Genomic DNA, 20894 nt, shown 5'->3' with positions numbered 1-20894 from the left:
ACTCATTTCAAGAACAATAATTTGGAACTAATGTCCAAACTAATGTGAGTGACTCCTTTCACTCCCTAAATTTAATTTTGCTTTGTAGATTTCATGTTCAGATTTTGTCCAGTGTATGATTATTGCCTGTATTCAACCTAAAATATTGGCAGAGACCTTGGGGTAGTCTGGGCAGCTGGCTTGTTAAGACCTGGAAGCCTTTAGCCCTTGCTTTCTGGCTTGCGTTTACAGCGCCACTTGGCTCAGGAACAGGAAGAGGTGACAGCTGTGGTCTGGGCAGATTGGGGTGAAGGCAAAGTGCTCTCCGACAAGGAAAAGCTGTATAAAGCTCAGAGCTTGATAGAATGCTGATTATGAAAAGACGGCAGATGATAGTGAAATGTAGTAAAAGTAGGCCAAGTTATGGGGACATTTCCGTAACATATGTCACTTTGCCTGTAGATTATGGAAAGGCTCTCCACAATACAATTTCCTCTTGGACTTTTCAGTTATTAAGGGGAGATCTAGACACCATATGGAGCTTCTGAGAGCTACTTCAGAAAGGTCTAGTCCTGGTTCTTAGCATTTGGTTAATGTAGACGCACTGAACTGAATAACAGCATTTTGGGTTCTTTTTCTTAGTTCTCAAATAAATAAATAAATCAGGATCTGGGGAGGTAAGGGAAAGGGATTCATGTGTCATATTTACTCTTACTCAATATTGCATGAAGGCAGTCATTTTGCATGATTCTTCCCCAGTCTTAAAAAGTAGGAATCATATTTTTAAATCTGGGTTTGCATCTGGGCATGCATTGTCCTTCATGCAGAGGTGGTATTCTGCCAGTTCGGACCGGTTTGCCCGAACCGGTAGCAGAAATTGCAGGTGGCTCCGCCCCAGCTCTATGCTATCCAATTTAGGCCCTTTTTTTAGCCAAAGGGCACCCGCGGAAGGCTGAGCGCATACGCTGACTGTGTGCATGCGAGTGAAACGCGCGCTCACATTTGCAAACCGGTAGGGAAGGTTAGTGAATACCACCCCTGCCTTCATGCATTACTGTTGATACCCTGAGAGCAGTAAGCTTCATTGGCAAGGATTTTCCTGAGTAATCAAAACTTGCTTTCAGTGTGTTACTTTTCTGTGGCATCCTTTTAAAGATCATTTTTATAATTATAATTTCATTCTGTTACAGATGAATGCATTTGTAGGAAACCAAACATTCTTCGAAGTGTCTACTTCTCTCTGAACTATGCAACTCAAATGTTTTGACCGTTCCCAATTTGGCAGATTTTGGTCTGTCCTGAGTCATTTTTGTTTTGTTGTTGATCCAGAGTTGTAGATAACAGCATTATCTCACTAATCTTGATTATAATTTGTACTTCCATTTAAAATTGGCTGTGCTGTTCTGAAACTATAACAGTTAACAATTAAAGTTTAGGGTAAAGCATAATTTTATTGTTTTTCTTCCATATAGGACAAAAATAGAAAAAGAGAAAAAAGAACACGCTAAGTTACATGGAATGATTCGTACAGAAATTAGTGGGGCCGAAATAGCAGAAGAGATGGAAAAAGAGCGAAGATTCTTCCAATTGCAGATGTGCGAGGTAAAATATGGAACAATTTTTATTCTTCCCTAACACAAATCAATTGTGTTATACAAGTTCTGCGGGGAAACTCTGAAGAGAACTTTGATTCTTCTGGGCTTTGTTTCAGGGTATTTCTTCTGTTGGCACAATTACTTTCCATTTTATCCATGATAAACCAACAGATTTGCAGATTATAAACCAGTCCCCTTACTCAAAATGTTTATCTAACCATGTCATCCTAGGCTTAGAGGATTGTCTCTTTTATGCATTTAAGTTACCATCTGCTGCAGAATAGTGCTAGAAAATGAAAATTTCAGTTGATTTAGTTAAGCAGGGATGTTTAACAGCTGTTGAAAAAATGCTGCTGATGCCTTGAAGAGTTGTAATGGCTCTTCAGCCTTTGGATTGTTCTGGAACAATTTGATGGGCTAATTTTGGTTTTCATCTTGGTTGTTCTTAAACAATATAATAGTATCTCTCCTGCTGCTTGAAATTATATTTGGGGAAAAGATTGAGAGTCCAGTGGGTAACTTTCTCCTCTTTGCTTCCATTCCTGTTGTCTTCCCACACATGTCTACTAATTAAATTATAAGTATGGCATCATGTCTAAATCAGATCAGCTCTTGTTAGCATAGTGATTAAAACTGTGTTTTGAAACTGCCTTGCAAATCTTTGCAAAACACTAACCCAAGTCTACCAATCTGAATGTGACACCTCTCCCCCCCAAAAATCAGTAAAAGTGTTCAGATTATGATATAGGAAATTGGTGCATTATAAAAGGACAGAAAAATCGAAGTCATGTCGAGGATTACTTGTAGAGTAGCAAACTGAGGAATTATGGCAAAAAGTTAGAACTGTGAGAATGATATAAATAAAGCAGAAGATGTCTCTGTAATTGTGTAGGAACGCTTTAGTTCCCTATTCCAGCTTGTGCTTTGGGATTCTTCTGTTATTTTCTCCCCCTGTTGTATCTCATTTTTCACAATAATAAAAGAACAAATAACTTCATACCGTACTTAAAATACCCATTAAAAGAATCTTCTCAGTAAGGACACAAGAGAATTGTGGTCATAAAAAGTTTATTGCATCTCTGGTGTCTTTACTGTTGGTGTTTTTAAAGTTAGATTCTAAGATTAATTAAGCAAAAAGAAATTGGTGGTTGTTCATCTGAGCAGACATGAACAACGCTGGGTGTTTATGATACATTATTTGGCTTAGTTTATGTGTAGTTTAGGTGGCTCAGTGGCTAAGACGCTAAGCTTGTCGATCAGAAAGGTTGGCAGTTCGGCGGTTCAAATCCCTAGCGCCGTGTAACGGAGTGAGCTCCTGTTATTTGACCCAGCTTCTGCCAACCTAGCAGTTCGAAAACATGTAAAAATGCAAGTAGAAAAATAGGGACCGCCTTTGGTGGGAAGGTAATAGCGTTCCATGCACCTTCAGCATTTAGTCATGCCGGCCACATGACCATGGAGATGTCTTCGGACAGCGCTGCCTCTTCGGCTTTGTAACAGAGATGAGCACTGCCTCCTAGAGTCGAGAACAACTAACACATAGGTTCAAGGAGAACCTTTACCTTTTTATCTGTAGCTTGTATAAAAGATATGTTTGTTCAATATAGTAATAGTTTTAGGTGGGAAGTGTTTTCTAGAGTGGCTTTCATGTAGAAAATATATTTGAATTTTGGACACAGAGTCATTTTTATTATTAATTAAAGAAAGTAGACTAACAGCTTTACTATAGTGCCTTTAGCACTCATATGCAATATATTTATGTATGTGGGGATGTGGGATGAAAATGATTGGATTCAAATATTTGTGAATCTTATCCAAATCAAGTGCCCATGGCTTCCTTTATTTAATTAACAGATAATTAATAATTGAATCATTATTATAAGTTTATTTATTAAGCTTAATAACTAAGGGAACCTTCTCAGGCAGCATATACTCTGCAGTGTCTATGCTATTTGAACCGATTTAAAAGACTTGAATATCCCTTGTTTGCTACTCCAATTCAGAAACAGTAAATATTTTTTTCCTGTGCTTTATCAACAGTATCTGCTGAAAGTCAATGAAATCAAGATTAAAAAAGGAGTTGACTTGCTTCAAAATCTAATCAAGTATTTCCATGCACAGTGCAAGTATGTTTTTCATCATGACAATCATATGCTCTCTGAAAACTGTTCTTATTAGTTTGTGTGGCAGATTGCATCACTGATATATTTTTTTTAAAATGTACAACTCAACCGTTCATCTTTCACAGGTATTCTTCTATCAGGCACAGAGATTTAAAAGGCTGGTTGTTGTCTTAAGGATTTATTACTTCCAATTAAATGAGGCATAGACTGAGATAATATTATGGCATATACTAATATTTCATACTTAATATCCATCTGGCCACTTAAACATAAATCTTGTCATTACAAAAAGTGAAGCAGGCTGCTACTAGAAAGTGCCAAAACATTAAAAGTTTGAAATAGTTCAAGCAGCAAATATTCCTTAATTCAAAACAGATCTTTTGCATTGAAGACAAGTTGTTCCAACTTTGTCAGGAGTGTTCTAAGCACTCTGAAAGTGTTCTAAGCTCCAAAGACTTCACAATGCATTTTAAGCTCAAAATACTTTGTTTTATAGAACATTTTTATACCATATTTTGTAGAATTTGTCAGATTACTAATTGGGAGAGGGATTGGAACCTTACACTCATTCACTTGGCTAAAATAAGCCAGGAAAACTCTACAAATGATGTTCATTCACAGCCCGTAATGAGTTCCAAACAGTTGTAAGGAATCCTACAGTAGATTGCCAAAGTCTTTTGGGATAAGGCTGATAAGTACCCACCTTTATCTTCCTTGAAACACTGGCGAAGACCTAATTGGCAATTAGCTTGGCAAGGCCACATGGAGCAGACTCAAACGGATCTTCAGAAGGTAAACTGATCAGCATGAATCAAGTTGCTTCCTGCAAAGGCTCATGTGCCTTTGCTTCTCCTTTATGTCTTATGGGAGGGGCCAATTACTCAGCCTTACTCCTGAGTCGTCCCTTCTGTCTTAACTGTTCTTGCTTTCTGGCAGCTCTGCGCATGCGCGCACTGGGAACTGGGAGCCTGTTCCTTTGCCTCGCTGATGTCCAACTCTGGAGGCTCCGAAGGCAGCACATAACTCCCAGATGGCCCTGTCCCTCTCTCTGCCTCCAACACAGAGCCCTTGTCCGAGTCTTCCCCAGACTCCAGGACTGGCCCATGTTCCTCCCCAACCTTCTCGCTGTCTCTGCTGCCAGCTCCGCAGGCCGCTGGCGGACCACAACACCACCCTATTTCTCCTCATCTCTGCCTGTTTGGCTTCCCTGCACTCCACCTGCCGCGTTCTGCCACTACTGTTGTTTCTCCTGTTCTGTGGTCCGCTGCCCTTCCCATCCCGTGTCCCAACCTGCACTTCTGGCACCCTGCCCTCTGCTACACTGTGCTCTGCTTCCCCTGCTAGAAGCCCAACCTTGTGCAGCCAAGAGCTGCTTTGTGCAGGGCCGGGCCAGATGTGTCTCATCATCATTGGCAGGAAAAACATGAGGATGGCAGGGACAGAGGAGTGCAGGGCAAGGGGTGGCAGGATGGTGGAATACAGGACGAGAGAGGTAGCTGAGTGCAGAGTGGTGGAGTACAGGGCAGCAGGGATGGTAGAGTCCAGGGCAGTTTTGATCATGTGACTGCATTGCAGTGGCTGTCCTTTTGTGGACCAGGTGTAAGTACCATATGTTTAGTGCTGTCATAACTTTGAACAGTTGCTGAATGAATGATCATACCTGTAACAACTTATAGAAGATTATAGGTGGGGAATGTGGAAATATGGTTTGTCTAACCATAGTTTATTAAATAAACCCATTTGTATTGTGTTTATTTTAATGTAGTGTGTGAATCCAACCACTGAGCTTTGCAAATCATAATTACAGCAAAAATGATACCAATATTGCTTTCCCGAATATTCTGCTGACTGGAGAACTTTAGATAAGTTCATTAAAATTAAACAATTAAGCTTCAAGGGTTGGAGTGAACAAATATCAGAATTTGTTGTGATTGCAGGTCATAAAAATGTAGCATGACTTGAAAAAAATAGTAATTAAAAACAAATGCTGCCTGCATAAACTGACCTACAGCAACCAAGGAAATTAACTACCCATTGCTGTAATTTTGATTGTATACATTTCTTTCTGCTTGAAAGAGTATAGTAGCAAAAATAAAGACCCAACTGTTAACTAATAGAATTGCATCTGGAAGAAGATAATCCAGTCCTTTTGCGTCTGATCCTTTAAGTTTCTCTTATCACCAGTATTTTTCCTCTGATCTCATAGATAGGGCAGTAGAGGATACATTTCTTTCTGCTTGAAAGAGTGTAGTAGCAAAAATAAAGACCCAACTGTTAACTAATAGAATTGCATCTGGAAGAAGATAATCCAGTCCTTTTGCGTCTGATCCTTTAAGTTTCTCTTATCACCAGTATTTTTCCTCTGATCTCATAGATAGGGCAGTAGAGGATATGGGGAATGATAAGACTCCACTTCTCAGGTGACGCAGGGACAATAGCGTTGCTGTATGAAGTGTTTGCAGAATGTCCTCCTCTTTCAAGATATATCGAAGGCATAATCTGTGAGTGAATGGATGTAAAGCTTTCTTGAGTGGTGCACAGATAACAGTAATCAAATACTGGAAGACGCTTCTGTGTTTCTTGTAACTAAGGGGGGGGGGTTAGACTGAATACTTGGATCACTACCACAACAGTGGTGTTCCTTTTGAAGAGTCAATCTCCACAGTTTTTTCTGGTCCAAAATATTAAGTTATTCCATGCAAGCAGGGAGTACAGGCAGTCCTCCACTTGCGACCACAATTGAGCCCAAAATTTCTGTTGCTAAGCGAGACAAGTGAATTTCCCCCCATTTTACCACTTTTCTTGCCACAGTTGTTAAGTGAATCTGGCTTCCGACTGACTTTGCTTGTCAGAAGTTTGCAAAAGGGAATCACATGATCCCGGGGCACTGCAACCATCATAAATATATTGCCAAACATCTGGATTTTGATAACATTACCACGGGGATGCTGCGACAGTTGTATGTGTGAAAAACAGTCATAAGTCACTTTTTTCAGTGCCGTATGAATGGTCACTAAATGAACTGTTGTAAATTGAGGACTACCTATATAGTTAGAGAATGTGAGACAAAAGTTTGATACCTTTTTTCCCTGCCAGTAATGCAAGTAAAAGTTTATCTTGATCATTCTGATTTTGAATAGTACCTTAGCAGTGCAAACTGGACCAACAGAGGCTGAGGATAGCTCTCCCTCCAAACTTAGACATAAGTAGCAAGTGTATCCTGGAAATAAATAAGGTTGTTAAATCCCACTCAGACCCCAAAAAAAGAAATGGGAGGAGAGGGGAAGAAAGCTGCCTTCTCGTGATATATCGTATTTTTTGGATTATAAGATGCACCGGTGTATAAGAAGCACCAAGATTTCGAAGAGGAAGTAAGAAAAAAAGTTTTTGTCCACCCCAGCCCCCAGGAGCACTCTGCAGGCTTTAGCAGGACTAAAGGCAAAAACACCTCCTTTTTTGCAGAAAACGAGCTGTTTTTCGCCTATTTTTTGAAAATGCGGGGGTGGGGCTTCAGGAGGCCAAAAATGGCTGTATTCGGTGTTCACTTCATTCATATTTGAGTGATTATCTAATTGACATTTCCACGCTCTTTTAGGGGAGGGGGAAAAGCTACATCTTTTACTCTGAAAAATACGGTAGCTCCTAGTCTGTGACTTAGTATGATGCATAAACTGATCCTTTGTGGACTGTTTCTAATATATGTGTTTATTTAAAACATTTATATACTACTTACCATTAAAAATCCCAAAACACTTTCCTTTTTAGCAAATCATGATTAAAACTATTGTTTTGTTTGAAACTAGCCAATGCTTTTATCCCTGGATTTCTGACTCTTGACTATCTTTATACCTTTGAAAGATTTCTTACTACAAAAAACTTTAAGTGTAGATATGCTGAAGCCTTTTCACAAATTTTCTGATTTCAGTAGTGGAACCCTTGAACATCATAAAATGCATAAATGTATTTTAAGCAAAGCTAATACTTTGAATTGGCTAATCTTTTGCATCTTTTACAAAACTGGATCCCGCCTTACATTAACTTTTATAGTTCCTTTTGAAAAAAAGTTTTTTTTCTTTCACAGCTTCTTTCAGGATGGTCTGAAAGCAGTTGAGAGCCTCAAACCCTCAATAGAAAAACTCTCAACAGATCTTCACACTGTAAGTATCATAGTTGAATATTAATTATATTTTGTTCTCAATTTCTGAATTGGACTTTCTGAATGAACTCAAATATTCATAAAACACAAAATTGTAAATTTGAAAATAAACCAGCAGAAGAAACAAAACAAAAGACATACTTATTTAAAGTTTAGAAACAAGAAAGTAAATAATTTAAAGGGTGCTATACATTGGTGGGAAAAAAACAGATTTTAAATTTCTGAATTGAAAAGGTCAAAAAAAGGAGAAACAGGATGTCTACATTTTAAAAAAAATCGTCTCTTTCCTTGATCTCCCTATTAAGTGAAACAGCAACAGATATGTGATGGTATTCTGCCAGCCTGGCTTTCCTGTCCATCATGCAAATTAGTATTATTGGATGGCCATGGTGATATAGGAGCGGATAGAAGAACTGAAGCCAAGTACATAAAAGGACACCTTTCCCAATATTTATGAATGGAGATCACATGGGGTCTTGTTCGTGAGATTATCTTGCACTTTGGTGGCCATGAACGGGACCTAAGTAACAGCATAGCAAACGGTAGAGCTCATTTCTGAGAGAGGCACATCTGGTCCTCTAAAACATCGACCCCCAATCTTTTGGGTGCCAGGGACAGGTTCTATGGAGAGAGGTTTTTCCATGGACCGGAGGGGGCGTGGTTTCATCTGCCACTTGCATCCCATGGATGAGACTTCTGTTGTTGCTCAGACCAGTTTCTGGCATGCTGTGGCCCAGTGCTGGTACAGAGTATGGGGCTGTGGACCCCTGCTGTAAGCCAGTGTTTTTTCAACCTCAGCAACATTTAGATGCATGCTGGCTGAGGAATTCTGAGAGTTGAAGTTCACACATCTTAACAGTTGATAAGATTGAGAAACCCTGTTCTAAATTATTTTAATCAAAACAACTGAAGATATGCTTATTTATTCAGTCATTTGTATGGAAAAGCTGCCTCAGGAATATATTACCTTTATTTTTAAAAATTAATCTTCTAGTACACAGTTTAGGGTGTTTTTTTGTCTTTTGGATTTGGTGATTTCAATTGTTTTTATTAATTTAATTACCCAGGAGTGTGTTTAGGGTTCTTCCATATATTGTTGCGGATGGATACAGAAGACCATGGCCTGGAAAGACAAAAAGTTGGGAAAATTCCAAACCTTTAAATGATGTTGCAGACACATTTCTGGGTCATAAATGTCTGGGGATGAGGTTACTAATAGTCTACAGGAGGTTAGCGGTATTGATGTGATGAAATGTAGTCTGTTTTGTAGTAGCTGAGCTTCTAGAAGTTGTTGTAATCTAATCATGCTAAAAAGAGCTACAACTTTTTATACTAGTATCTTTCTAATCCAAATAGAATGTATTGGTTATTGAGGAGATTAAATATTAATAATGACAACAATAATAGGGGTAAGGTGTAGACTACTGAGTCAGAATTTTGTTCTGTTGTAACCCCTCAGCATATACTTCTGTGCTCCTTCTTATTAGCCCTATTGTTTAAAAATCAAACTTTGATAAGGAAGAAGCTAGTTGTGATAACTGATTGATTATGTGCCATCAAGTTGATATCAACTATTAATGATCAGATAAATACATATTTTCTAGAACAATATAATAGTTAAAATTAATGTTAATCAGAAATAGTGCTGACAGGAAAAGGGAGATGGAATTGCCTTCTCAGACTGAAAAAGTGCCAAGTCCAACACTATTTTTCACGATGTCTAACAAGATTCTTTGAGGCAGCCTGCAGTCGAGACATGAGAATATTAGAATCCTGGCCCCATTGTGTTTCTTAGCAACAGATGCTGAGAACTATGCTGATTCTGCTAGTGAAGCCTTCACAGTAACTACTGATGCGAGTATGTTTCTGGTCTCTGAGTTGTTCTGTTCTCTAAAGGCAATAAGTGTTTTCCCTACATCCATACAAAATGTGCATTGACAATTTTATTTTGAACTGTTATGTCTCTACTCCAGATAAAGCAAGTGCAGGATGAAGAAAGAAAGCAATTAATTCAACTTAGAGATATTTTAAAATCCGCACTTCAGGTTGATCAGAAGGAGGTGAGCATATAAACCAATACAATGTGCTGTTCAGGTTTAATGGAACAATTTACTGATTTATTGATCGTATGAAATTAATATATTTTACATTAGATCCAACATGATTTGTTCAGATTTCTTAGAACATTTCTGCATGGCTTATTCTTTTGGTGCCCAAAGCCTTTCTGACTTGTTTTTAACTGGGGCACTGTCATACAGAATTGCAGGATTTTAAAACTTATTTCTGGGAAAGTTCAGTACATTGTTCTGTAGGCATTGTTAATGGCTTTTGGAATTGCTCCCAGAGTTCATTCAAACAAACACAAACAAACACAAAAGGGATCCACTGAAAGTGTCAAATCTCTCTGCCTTTTTCTGCAAAGATGCCACTGGATTCTTAAACTTACATGTCCTTATATTTAATCTTTAACTCGCAAACTCTTCCCATAATTTATTTCAGAACTATAAATTTTATATACAGTATTTTTTGGAGTATAAGACAGACCTTTTTCCCCCCAAAAAAGAGGGCAAAATCTGGGTGCGTCTTATACACTGAATACAGCACTTTTGGCCTCCCGAAACCCCACCCCTTCACAAAAATGGACGTGCAGAGGGTTTGGGAGGCCTGCAAAGTGCTCCTGGGAGCTGGAGAGGGCAAAAACGAGCAAAAAGGCCATTTTTTGCTCCCGCAGCCCCTAGGAGCATTCTACAAGCCTCACAAAGCCTATGCATGCCCTGTTTTTTTTGCAAAAAAGGCCCATTTTTTTATTGTTTTTGCCCCCCCCCCTCCCCAGGAGCACTTTGCAGGCTGCTCAAACTCTCTGCATGCCCCGTTTTTCACAAAAAAAATGAGGTGTGCAGAGCATTTGGGAGGCCTGCAGAGTGCAAAAACTTTTTTAAAAATTTACCTCTTCAAAATCTTGGTGCATCTTATAGTCCGAAAAATACGGTATGTGAAAGCAAGGGGAAATTATTAAGTAGGTGGTGAGCAATCACATTAACTGGCTAATTAAATTGGACATTCTAATACATGTAATTTTTGTCCTGGCCTTTTTGTCCACTTTATACTCATCCCAATCATTTGGGGAAGTTCAGATCCTGGCATTTCCACTCATAAGCTAAGTTACATCAGCCTGAAAAAGACTGCACATTCTACCTTATCTATTAAGATGCAGACCCTACATTAGTGTTCATGGGTAGACCCTCTGCAACCTTCACCACGACACTCTCTAGACAAGTTCCCCTCTCTCTGTCAAAGTTTTGAACCTATTGCTCTGTTGAAAATAATTACTGTGTAGCTTGAGGCAAGATTACTCAATCGGGGGACGGACATAGTGGGACTATTAGAATTATAAATGCATAAAAACTTCATAGACACTCTCGCTGAGCACACAGTAATACCCCGGTAAGTTTGGATTACTTTATTGGATTATAGTTTTAGTTGGAAAACTACCCTGAAGGCTTCTAGTCTTTTCAGATTGGGATGAATCACCTGGACTTTATGAGTAGGAAACAAAACATTCAGCTATTAGTACATTTTTATCTGGGCGCTAATCACCATGTCCCCACCCATGTATCCTTAAACTTAATGTAAAGATTTTAGTACAGGTAGTCCTTGACTTACAACCACAATTGGGATCAAGTTGTGCCTGATTTTACAACATTTTTTTTAACCACGGTTTTTAAGCACATCACTGCAGTTGTTAAGTGAATCTGGCTTCCCCCATTGATTTTGCTTTCTGAAAGATGGTTAGCACTGCAACCATCATAAATACATGCTAAGTGTCTGAATTTTGATCAGGTGATTGTGGGGATGCTGCGACAATTGTAAGTCCTTATAAGTCACTTTTTTTCAGTGCTGTTGTAGCTTTGAACCATTAGTAAACAAGCGGTTGTAAATTGAGGACTACCTGTTCAGTGATATCTGTTTAGTGGGTAGTTTGGGATACACAACTTTGAAACCTGAGCAAGTAAAGAAAAGTATGCTTTCCAAGCTGTATATATACAATGTTCTGTTATGTAGTCTTCTGCTATGCTCTGTGCTACATGTGTTTTTGCATTGCAACTGATCTACTTTTCTTCCTAAAATGCATTTGCCTTTTGTGACCGAAGTCTAGGAGAGTAAGTCCTTTAAATATTTTTTTATAAAAAAATATTCTGCATGATTGTCACATTGTTAAGAAACTTGTATTTTTTTCTTAAGTAACCAGCATGTCAATAATTTCTTCTGTTTTGCATTTTGTGAGATCATACATTTAGTTATTGACACAGGTCGAAAGTTTATAAAGGCTGCTAATACTAGTAGTTCTTTTTATACTAGCACTTCTGTAGCCAAAATAAAATAAATCTTAATCATATAGCAGAATTCCAGAAATATCACCCAAAGACCAAAAAAATTGAATGAGGACTGAGCCTGCATAATAGCATGGAATATTGATGGTTGCCAGTAACTGGAAGGCCAACATGGGATGCTACATGGAATCAAGTCTTGATGGTCATTTTAGATTTTTGGGAGACCTCTTGTGGTACTGCCCTACAGGAAAATGGGTGCAAGACCTTATTTATTAAGTTGGGCTGTAGGAATCAGTAGGGAACATTGGAATTGTACCAGCAGGTTCCCTGCTAGAACCTCCCTGCTGGAGCTCTCTGAATCCATGGCCAGGTTGGTGGTGGAATTTCCCAGGCTTATGGTCTTGGGGGGACATCAACTTACTTTTTCTGGAGTTGGGGGTCTAAGGTAACTTAGGAATTATCTAGGCCCTTTTCAGTTGGGTTTCAGACAAGAATATGGGACAGAGATTGCATTGGTCACAGTTAGATGACCTCTGGTCAGTGGTGGGATTCAAATTGTTTTACTACCGGTTTCAGGGCGTGGCTTGATAGGCATGGCATTGCTTGGTGGGCGTGACTTGGTGGGCAAGGAAGGACCACCCCATGGCACCTCTGCCAGTGAAAATGGAGCTCAGGAGGGCTGCGCGCTCTCTTGAGCTCCATTTTCGCTGGCAAAAAGTTGCAGGAAGCCATCCCAGCTGAAAACAGGACCTGTGATCTCCTTTTTCGCTTGTAGAGGGCCATGCCCATCCTGTTCTGGCCACGCCCTCCGAGGTCAAACACAACCCTGATATAGCACTCAATGAAATCGAGTTTGACACCCCTGTTGTTTTTATCTGTCTGATCTGGTCAGGTAGAATAGGCATGCTTTGGCTTCTATTCGCCAAAGCATGTCAGTCGACAGGCCCTAGAAAACATGTTGGCCTTCTGTAAGGACTCAAAGGCCTGGTTTTGTACAAGGGCCTGGGGCCCCAAGTGTTTACAGGGACCCACCTTTTGGTTATGTTAGTGATTTGGGTTGTTGTTTTTCAGCCTGCCTGTATTTTTAAGTTCTTCTGTGCGCTGCTTGGGGAATCCAAGCATGGGTTAACTTTTTCCATTAGCCTAGAAACTGAGTTATGTAATTGTTGACCACGCCTCTTCTGATTGGGGTAACTCAGTTTTTTAACTCAGTCCAGCCTAAAAATTTTGTGCCATTTCTTTCTGCCACGGTGGCCATTTTTGATGCCGCCTCTCTGAGCGGCGAGAGACAGCTGAAAGGGGCGCGCTTAACGTTTCGCACCCAAATGGCGCCTACGTCACTAACAGCTTGTTCTGGGAGCTGAGGAGGTCGGTTCGCCATCTCGCTGCTCCAGCGCACGTGATTTCGTTGCAAGTATTCAGAATCATTCCAATTTGGCTTTCTGGCAATCACCTCTGATCTTGGGTCGTGAGCTGAGCCTTTCAGCTCCTTTTAGTAACTATGGCTGATGGTTCCATCTCCAGAGGCAGCACTGGGGTTTCTACCTCTTCCCTGCTGCACTCCGAGGCCGCCGGTGCCAGTACTAGGGTGGGAAGAGCCACCACTAGGGCCGCTAGTCACAGGACTCACGCTTCATCCGTGGCTCCGATTAGGATCGCCAAGCGCAAGGACAAGGCTAAATCAAAAGCCCCCGTGGCCACCAACAAGTCACTTCCGGCTTTAGTAGCTGAAGGCCTCTCACCTGGTTTTCCCATTCATTTGACTGGAATACAGGGTTAGTCACCGGACCTCCCTATGCCACTAGAACTGGCAACTAAGGAAGGGGAATTGGGGCCCCCAATCTCCCCCTGGTCCTTCTGAGGCCAGGCCAGCCTCAGCTTCAGCACCCACGTGTTTGGAGCCTACAGCCACATTTACCCCCACAGCTGCTGGGCTGAGACTTGAGGAAGGTTCTGAGTTTAACCTTCCCCCTGCATTACAAAACATGATCTCAGCAGCCATCGCACAGGGCGTGGATGCAGAGTTTCATTGCAGGGCCCAGAGGCCCAGGGTTGCAACCTCAGCTAGGGACACCCTTAATTACCAGACTGACCCCCCATCACCGCTTCCCTCAGTCTACAGTGAAGGATCGGTGTTAGGTGAAGAGGAAGGGGTGGCAGACCTGGAACTCTCTGATGACGAGGGCCTAGTGCAGGACAAGCAGGCGTTTTCCGGCTTGTTCCGGTCTGCTTTATTTAAATCTCTTCTATACAAGGCCAAAGCAACAACCAATATGGGCGGCACTTCCACCCAGGCTAGTACCGCGGTAGGACTTGATCCAACAGAGCACTTGTTCGCTGAGCAGGTACAGGAACAGGATGCCATTCCCTTTCCAAAACTCTTTTCAGACGTTCAAAAACAATGGGCCCAACCAACCACTGTTTCCCCACCTAGCAATGGGGACAGGAAGCTCTACACCTCCAGCCCTGAACTGGACGGGATTCTCCAATTCCCTACGGTGGACACTCCAGTTGCGGCCTTGGCCTCTCCAGCCTTGATCCAATCCGAAATTTCGGAGGTCCTCAAGGCTGAGGACCGTAAGACCGAGCTGGTCATTTGCAAAATGCAGCCTCGTTCTTCAATAGGACTTTGCTAGTGTGACTCAGGCAATTACAGGCCAGGCTTGCTCCTGATGATAGGCGTCTCCACCAAGATGTCAACAAACTGGTGGCAGCGCTAGAGTTTTTCTCTGATGCTACCCTCAACACGGCCAAATTTGCGTCTCGAGCAATAGTGTCCAATATTGCCTCCCATCGCCTTCTCTGGCTCCGCCATTGGCAGACAGACCTACGTTCCAAATGGCGCCTGGCCTCCACCCCATTCAGAGGTGGTTCGCTTTTTGGTGCAGCGTTAGACCCTACCTTAATTGAGACGAGGGACAAACGTAAAGTCCTCCCGTTGACCAGTAGACATACAGACAGGAGACAACAGCCCTACAATAGAAGGCAGCCATTTCGGGCTGGGGATTCGGGGTACACTACCGCCCCATATAACTCCCTGTACAATATACAGGTCCTATATATAACCTCAGGATAGGGCCCATTCCGGGATCAGAGATAGGGGCCGGCAGCAGAACCAGCAGCAGCCCCAGGCGCAGCGGCCATTTCGTGGCGCCAACAACCGGTCCTTTCATAGATACCGGTGACTCACACGGGGTGGGGACCATTGGGGGACGCCCAACAGCCTTCCTCCACCAGTGGGCAGAAACCACCTCTGACGCGTAGGCCATCCAGACCGTGAGGCAGGACCTCATTCTAGAATTTCTCACCACCCCTGTCACGATGTTAAAAAGTTTGCTAGACATGAACTGACTGAAACTGACACTGAAGAGTTAAACTGAGAAAGAGTTATTGCGCAGGTGATAAAAAAAGTTATCTGAAAGTGATTTATTGCGCATGTCTTCACACATTCCAGAGAGAGAGGCGAAGGAGAAAGAGAAAGTTTCTGCTGAATTTTTTGTCCGGCTGCCATGCTGGCAGACAGAACATTTATTATCAAAATGTAACAATTAGTTAACTTCTGTTTTATTTACTTTTATTATTTTTCGTATTAAAGTTTGTTTATTAATTAGAATATACTTCTCAAAGACTTTTCTTTTCTTTTCTTAACATCTTAATGATATGCTGCTGGGAATCAGCCCGGTCCATAAACCTCATTTTTCTCCAGGGTGTTTTTCCCCTGACAACCCCCCCCCCCCGAGGAGTTTCATGAGGTGCCCTGTACCCAGGTGTCAAATAAAACGGCGTCTGATGGACACTGAGATCCAACATCTGTTGTCAATCAATGCCATAGAAAGTGTACCACAGGGGAAAGAACAACTAGGCTTCTATTCAATACTATTCCTAGTCCCCAAAAGCTCGGTAGGATGGCGGGCCATCCTAGACTTGAAACGGCTCAACTTGTACCTCAAGTATCAGAGGTTCAAGATACAATCTCTAAAAAGCATCCTGACTTGCATTCGCCAAGGCAACCTGATGACCTCCATCGACATCAAGGAGGCATACCTCCATGTGCCAATACATCGGGCACACCAAAGGTTCTTAAGATTCCACTTTGCCGGGTGCCATTTCCAGTACCGGGCACTACCATTCGGCCTTTCTTCGGCCCCGTGAACCTTCACAAAGTTGCTGGCGGTAATAGCCAAGTCTCTTCGATTGACACCCATAAGAGTCTATTGCTATTTAGACAACATCTTGATCCTGTCATCATCCTGGGTCCAGGCACACCGGGACCTACAAGTCACAATTGACACTGCAGTGTCACGGATTCGTCCTGAACTTTCCAAAAAGCCATCTGCACCTGACCAGGTCCTTATTGCACCTGGGGACTCTTATCAATTCAGATTTGTGTGAGGTATCATTATCACAGGAGAGACGTCAGAGCCTGCAGACCCTGGTGAGTCAAGTGCTAGGATAGAGGTCGTTACCGTTAGTAGTTCTTTCCCAACTTCTCGGGAAAATGGTGTCATGCATAGACATAGTTCCCTAGGCATAATTCCACGGGCAGCGGCTTCAGTGGTTCCTGCTCCCTTTCCAGAGGGCCCACATCAGCCACCCGCAGACCAAGGTTACCTTGCCACCCAAGGTGCTATGATCGCTCCGATGGTGGATGTCATCCAAACTACTCAAGGGATGCCCCTTCAAGGAGCCAGACCGTATCATAGTAACGAGGGATGCGAGCCTATTCGGCTGGAGAGCTCACGCCTTGGACCGGGTGGCACAGGGACGCTGGACTGCCCAAGAACTCCGGAACAGCATCAACTGGCTGGAGCTTCAGGCCATCCAGCTAGCCCTCCACGAATTTCGGGGCCTGGTGACGGCCGATCATGTGTTAGTCCTCACCGACAACTTGGCCTCCGAGGCTCATGTCAACCGCCAAGGAGGCACGCAGTCCAGGTCCTTGATGTTGGAAGCAGAGAGACTTCACCATTGGGCGGAGAGCCGCTTACTATCAATTCAAGCGGAGCACATATCGGGCATAGCCAACACATAGGCGAATTGGCTGAGCAGGGCCACGGTGGATCAGGTGGAGTGGCATCTCCATCCGGCCCTGTTCCAGGAACTGTCTCACAGGTTCGGCCGGCCCGAAGTGGACCTCTTTGCGCAAACGGGCATGGACAAGGGACTAATGCCCAACACCCTCCGCCGCCAAATTGCAGCTCTATCAACTGTGATTGGCAGAGGGCAGGGCCGTTCCCTGTCACAACACCCCAGGGTCCAATCATTCCTGAAGGGTGCATCGAACCTCAGACTGCTGGTCGTGCATCACTACCCTACCTGGGACTTGTCTCTGGTGCTCAGGGCCCTCACGGCTGCACCATTCGAGCCCATCTGCACAAACAGTCTCCGATTGTTGACTGTTAAAACTGTCTTCTTGGTAGCAATTACATCGGCTAGGAGGGTGTCGGAACTGGCGGCGCTGTCGGTCCGCGAGGACCTCTACATCTTCCATCCGAACAGAGTCATTCTGCAGTTGGACCTGGCATTCCTTCCAAAAATTAACTCTTGGTTCCACAGCACAAGAACTCATTCTTCCAGAGTTCTGCCCGCAGCCTTCACATCCACAGGAGCGGCAGTGGCATCACCTTGACATTTGCAGGGCGCTCCATTGTTATGTGAAATGCACTGCGTCATTCAGAAGGTCGGAAGCGCTGTTCGTGTCCTTTCAGCCATCATTCATGGGACAGAAGGTGTCCTCACATACCATCGGACGCTGGTTGAAAGTGTGTATCGCCCTTGCCTATGATAGTCAATCCCGACTGCTTCCCAGACGCATCACTCCCCATTCCACCAGGGGTGCTGCTACCACGGCGGCCTGGGCGACCGAGGCCTCAGTGGAAGACTTCTGCCAGGCGGCGACCTGGTCATCACCATCACCCTTTATCAGACATTATAAAGTTGACATGTATGCCTCGGCTGAGGCTTCCTTTGGGCAGCGAGTCTTGCAGAGGGTTCTTTCACCACCTAGGGCCCCTGACCAGCCTAGCTCCCGTCCTTGACTTCATTGCTTTGGCATGTCCCATGCTTGGATTCCCCAAGCAGAGCACAGGAGAACGACCGTTGACTTACCTGAACAGTCCTTCTATGTGCGCTGCAAGGGGAATCCAAACCCGCCTTTGGCTTTGGCTGGTCCTGGCATTTGACCTTTGCCTACTATTCCAATCGTTGGTTTACTTACCTCTTAACTATTGCATTCCGTGTCATTTGTTCCATCTCTTGGATCGGCTTAGCCTTTGTACAAAACTGAATTACCCTAGTTAGAGGAGGCGTAGTCAACAATTACGTAACTCAGTCTCTAGGCTAATGGACAAAGTTAACTCATGCTTGGATTCTCCTCGCAGCGCACATAGAAGGACCGTTCAGGTAAGTCAACAGTCGTTTTATAGTGTTTGTTATTGTTTTATTCTATTTTAATTCTGATTGCCATCCAGAATTATTCATGGAGATAGAAATTGGATAACTAATTACATTTCTGAATGAGAGTATCCTGCACTGAAGCTCACTTTGTTAAAAATTATTTTCTTTATCAAAATCCACAGGCTTGATTTTCGTTACTGTTGGAGTTTCCTTGAATTTGGTGTTATATTAACAGAAATGTTTTATGTTGTTTTTGCTGTGTATTATTTACTGCTTGAAATATTCAGATTAATGATTGTTTATGAAGGATGAATCTCTTGTTTCTTGTGAGCAAAAGGTGGCGTACAATACTACGAATCACTAGTCTCTTTGCAAAATGTATTCAGTACGCTTGCAGCATTTCCAGAGAATTAGATGCTGAAATTATTTTGTTTAGGAGAATGAAAGTCAGCCAAATCAGTTCGATGGTTTACCATTCTGAAGCTTTAAACATTCATGTAGTTTCTTTTTTAAAACTTGCTCTCTAAATGTGTCTCATATAATATTAGTCTCATATAATTGAAAGAGGTTTTAGCATTGCAAATGTGATTGTTTTTCAAATTTGTGGAATTATCTCCCTGTCGCATTTACAGCCAAGGTGTATTTAGGTGATGATTATGTTTGGGACTTGAATTGTTCATGATACACCCTTAGTAAACTTAGCAATTCATATTTCTTCAAATATGAATAATGACGTCAGGAAAAAATGATTCTGAAATGATTGGATTAGCCTTGGGGCAGGATGGGCGGCAAACATATTTATTAAATAATAAAAATAATTACCCAAGCCACAATAATCTCCAACCACTACTCCTCTTGTAGGATTCCCAACTCCGTCAAAGTACAACGTACAGTTTACACCAACCTCAGGGAAATAAGGAGCATGGCACTGAAAGAGACGGCAGCCTCTATAAGAAAAGTGATGGGTATGTACAATAATGCTGCAGTATTTTGAATTTAAAAATAAAAATTGGGATTTATCCAACAGCTCAAATTAATTTGCAATATAAATCACTCTGTCTCTTATTATTTTTTAACAAAACAGGATCAGGAAGGTGTGGCAGAAGAGAAAGTGCATTGTTAAAAATGGCTTCCTAACTATTTCCCATAGTACAGTAAGTATTTGTTTACAGCATTCTATGTATAGAGATGGTTACTTACATATAAAAGCCATATTAATCTGCAATTATTTTTGTATGTTTAGTATTTCCTAGATTTTTTTTTTTCCAGAGCAGATGATTAGAGAATTCAGTACCATTGATATGGAATTTGCTCATGTTTTCCTACTATGCTTGATGAGGAATTCTAAAAATAATTACATGCTTTATGTACTGTGTTTCCCTGAAAATAAGACGTGCCCTACTAATAAGCCCAATCGGGATTTTCAGAGCATGCGCCATAATAAGCCCTCCCCCGAAAATAAGCCCGCCCCCAATTATTTAAGTGCATGCGCAACTGGTCCCCGCCATTACCGCTGTACCACCTACTGGTACAGCTTGCGGGGCAAAAAGAGGGCTCGCCACAAAAACAACGCCAGGCGAAGCAAAGTGCTTCCACCCCCCGCCCTTCCCTTCCGGGCAAAAAGAGCCCGCCGCAAAAACAGTGGCAGGCCAGCAATGCGTTCACCCCCTTGTACATGAGTTGAACTCATGAGGGTTTTTTTACAAGGGGATTCAATGGGCAAAAGGGCAAGGAACGCAATGGACCTGGAAAGGTAAGAGGCACGCCTCGCTTCTCCCCCACCCCACCTGCCACCACTCGCTAAAGGGACGGCGGGGAAGGGAACCAGGCAGGCTGCCTTTACCATTGGGGCGAGGTGGGCGGTGTTGGGCTGCAAGGCACACCTCTTATCTTCCCAGCTCTGTCACGTTCCTCGCCATTGTGTTCAGGAAAGCCCCTGGTAAAAAAAAACCCTTCTCGTGATTTCAAGAAGTTTGATTGAACTCGCAAGAAGGGTTTTTTTTTTACCAGCCGCTTCCCTGAGCACAATGGCGAGGAACGCGATGGAGCTGGAGAGGTAAAAAGCGCACCTCGCTTCTCACCTGCCCCAGAAAATAATAAGCTCTCTCCTATAATAAGCCATAGCCATATTTTGTGGGGCAAAAGAAAATAAGACCCTGTCTTATTGGGTATATGGTAGGTACAAAAGAGTAAAGTCTTAATTCTGTACAGATAAATAAAAATGTATTTTTATTTGATAAAAAGACATTTTTATGTCTTTTGATATTCTATGAGTCATGTATTTTTAAATCATTAGTTCATGTGCATTGTACAT

The 20894-nt window shown here is 42.4% G+C and overlaps 1 protein-coding gene across 2 annotated transcripts in view; it reads left to right on the top strand.

Moving 5' to 3' along the window:
• Positions 1 to 20894, top strand: part of ASAP2 (ArfGAP with SH3 domain, ankyrin repeat and PH domain 2) — a 108422-nt gene that overhangs the window by 49967 nt on the left and 37561 nt on the right. For both annotated transcript variants that reach the window (XM_081945041.1, XM_081945042.1), the window contains exons 6-11: positions 1452 to 1581; positions 3615 to 3700; positions 7779 to 7854; positions 9827 to 9913; positions 19442 to 19545; positions 19665 to 19734. In XM_081945041.1, the coding sequence (XP_081801167.1) occupies positions 1452 to 1581; positions 3615 to 3700; positions 7779 to 7854; positions 9827 to 9913; positions 19442 to 19545; positions 19665 to 19734 (553 nt within the window). The remainder of the gene's footprint in view (positions 1 to 1451; positions 1582 to 3614; positions 3701 to 7778; positions 7855 to 9826; positions 9914 to 19441; positions 19546 to 19664; positions 19735 to 20894) is intronic.

This window comes from Natrix helvetica (genome assembly GCF_964273705.1).
Source record: "Natrix helvetica genome assembly, chromosome: 2".
In the NCBI taxonomy this organism is placed as follows: Eukaryota; Metazoa; Chordata; class Lepidosauria; order Squamata; family Natricidae; genus Natrix; species Natrix helvetica.
This window is presented reverse-complemented; position numbering and strand designations above follow the sequence as displayed.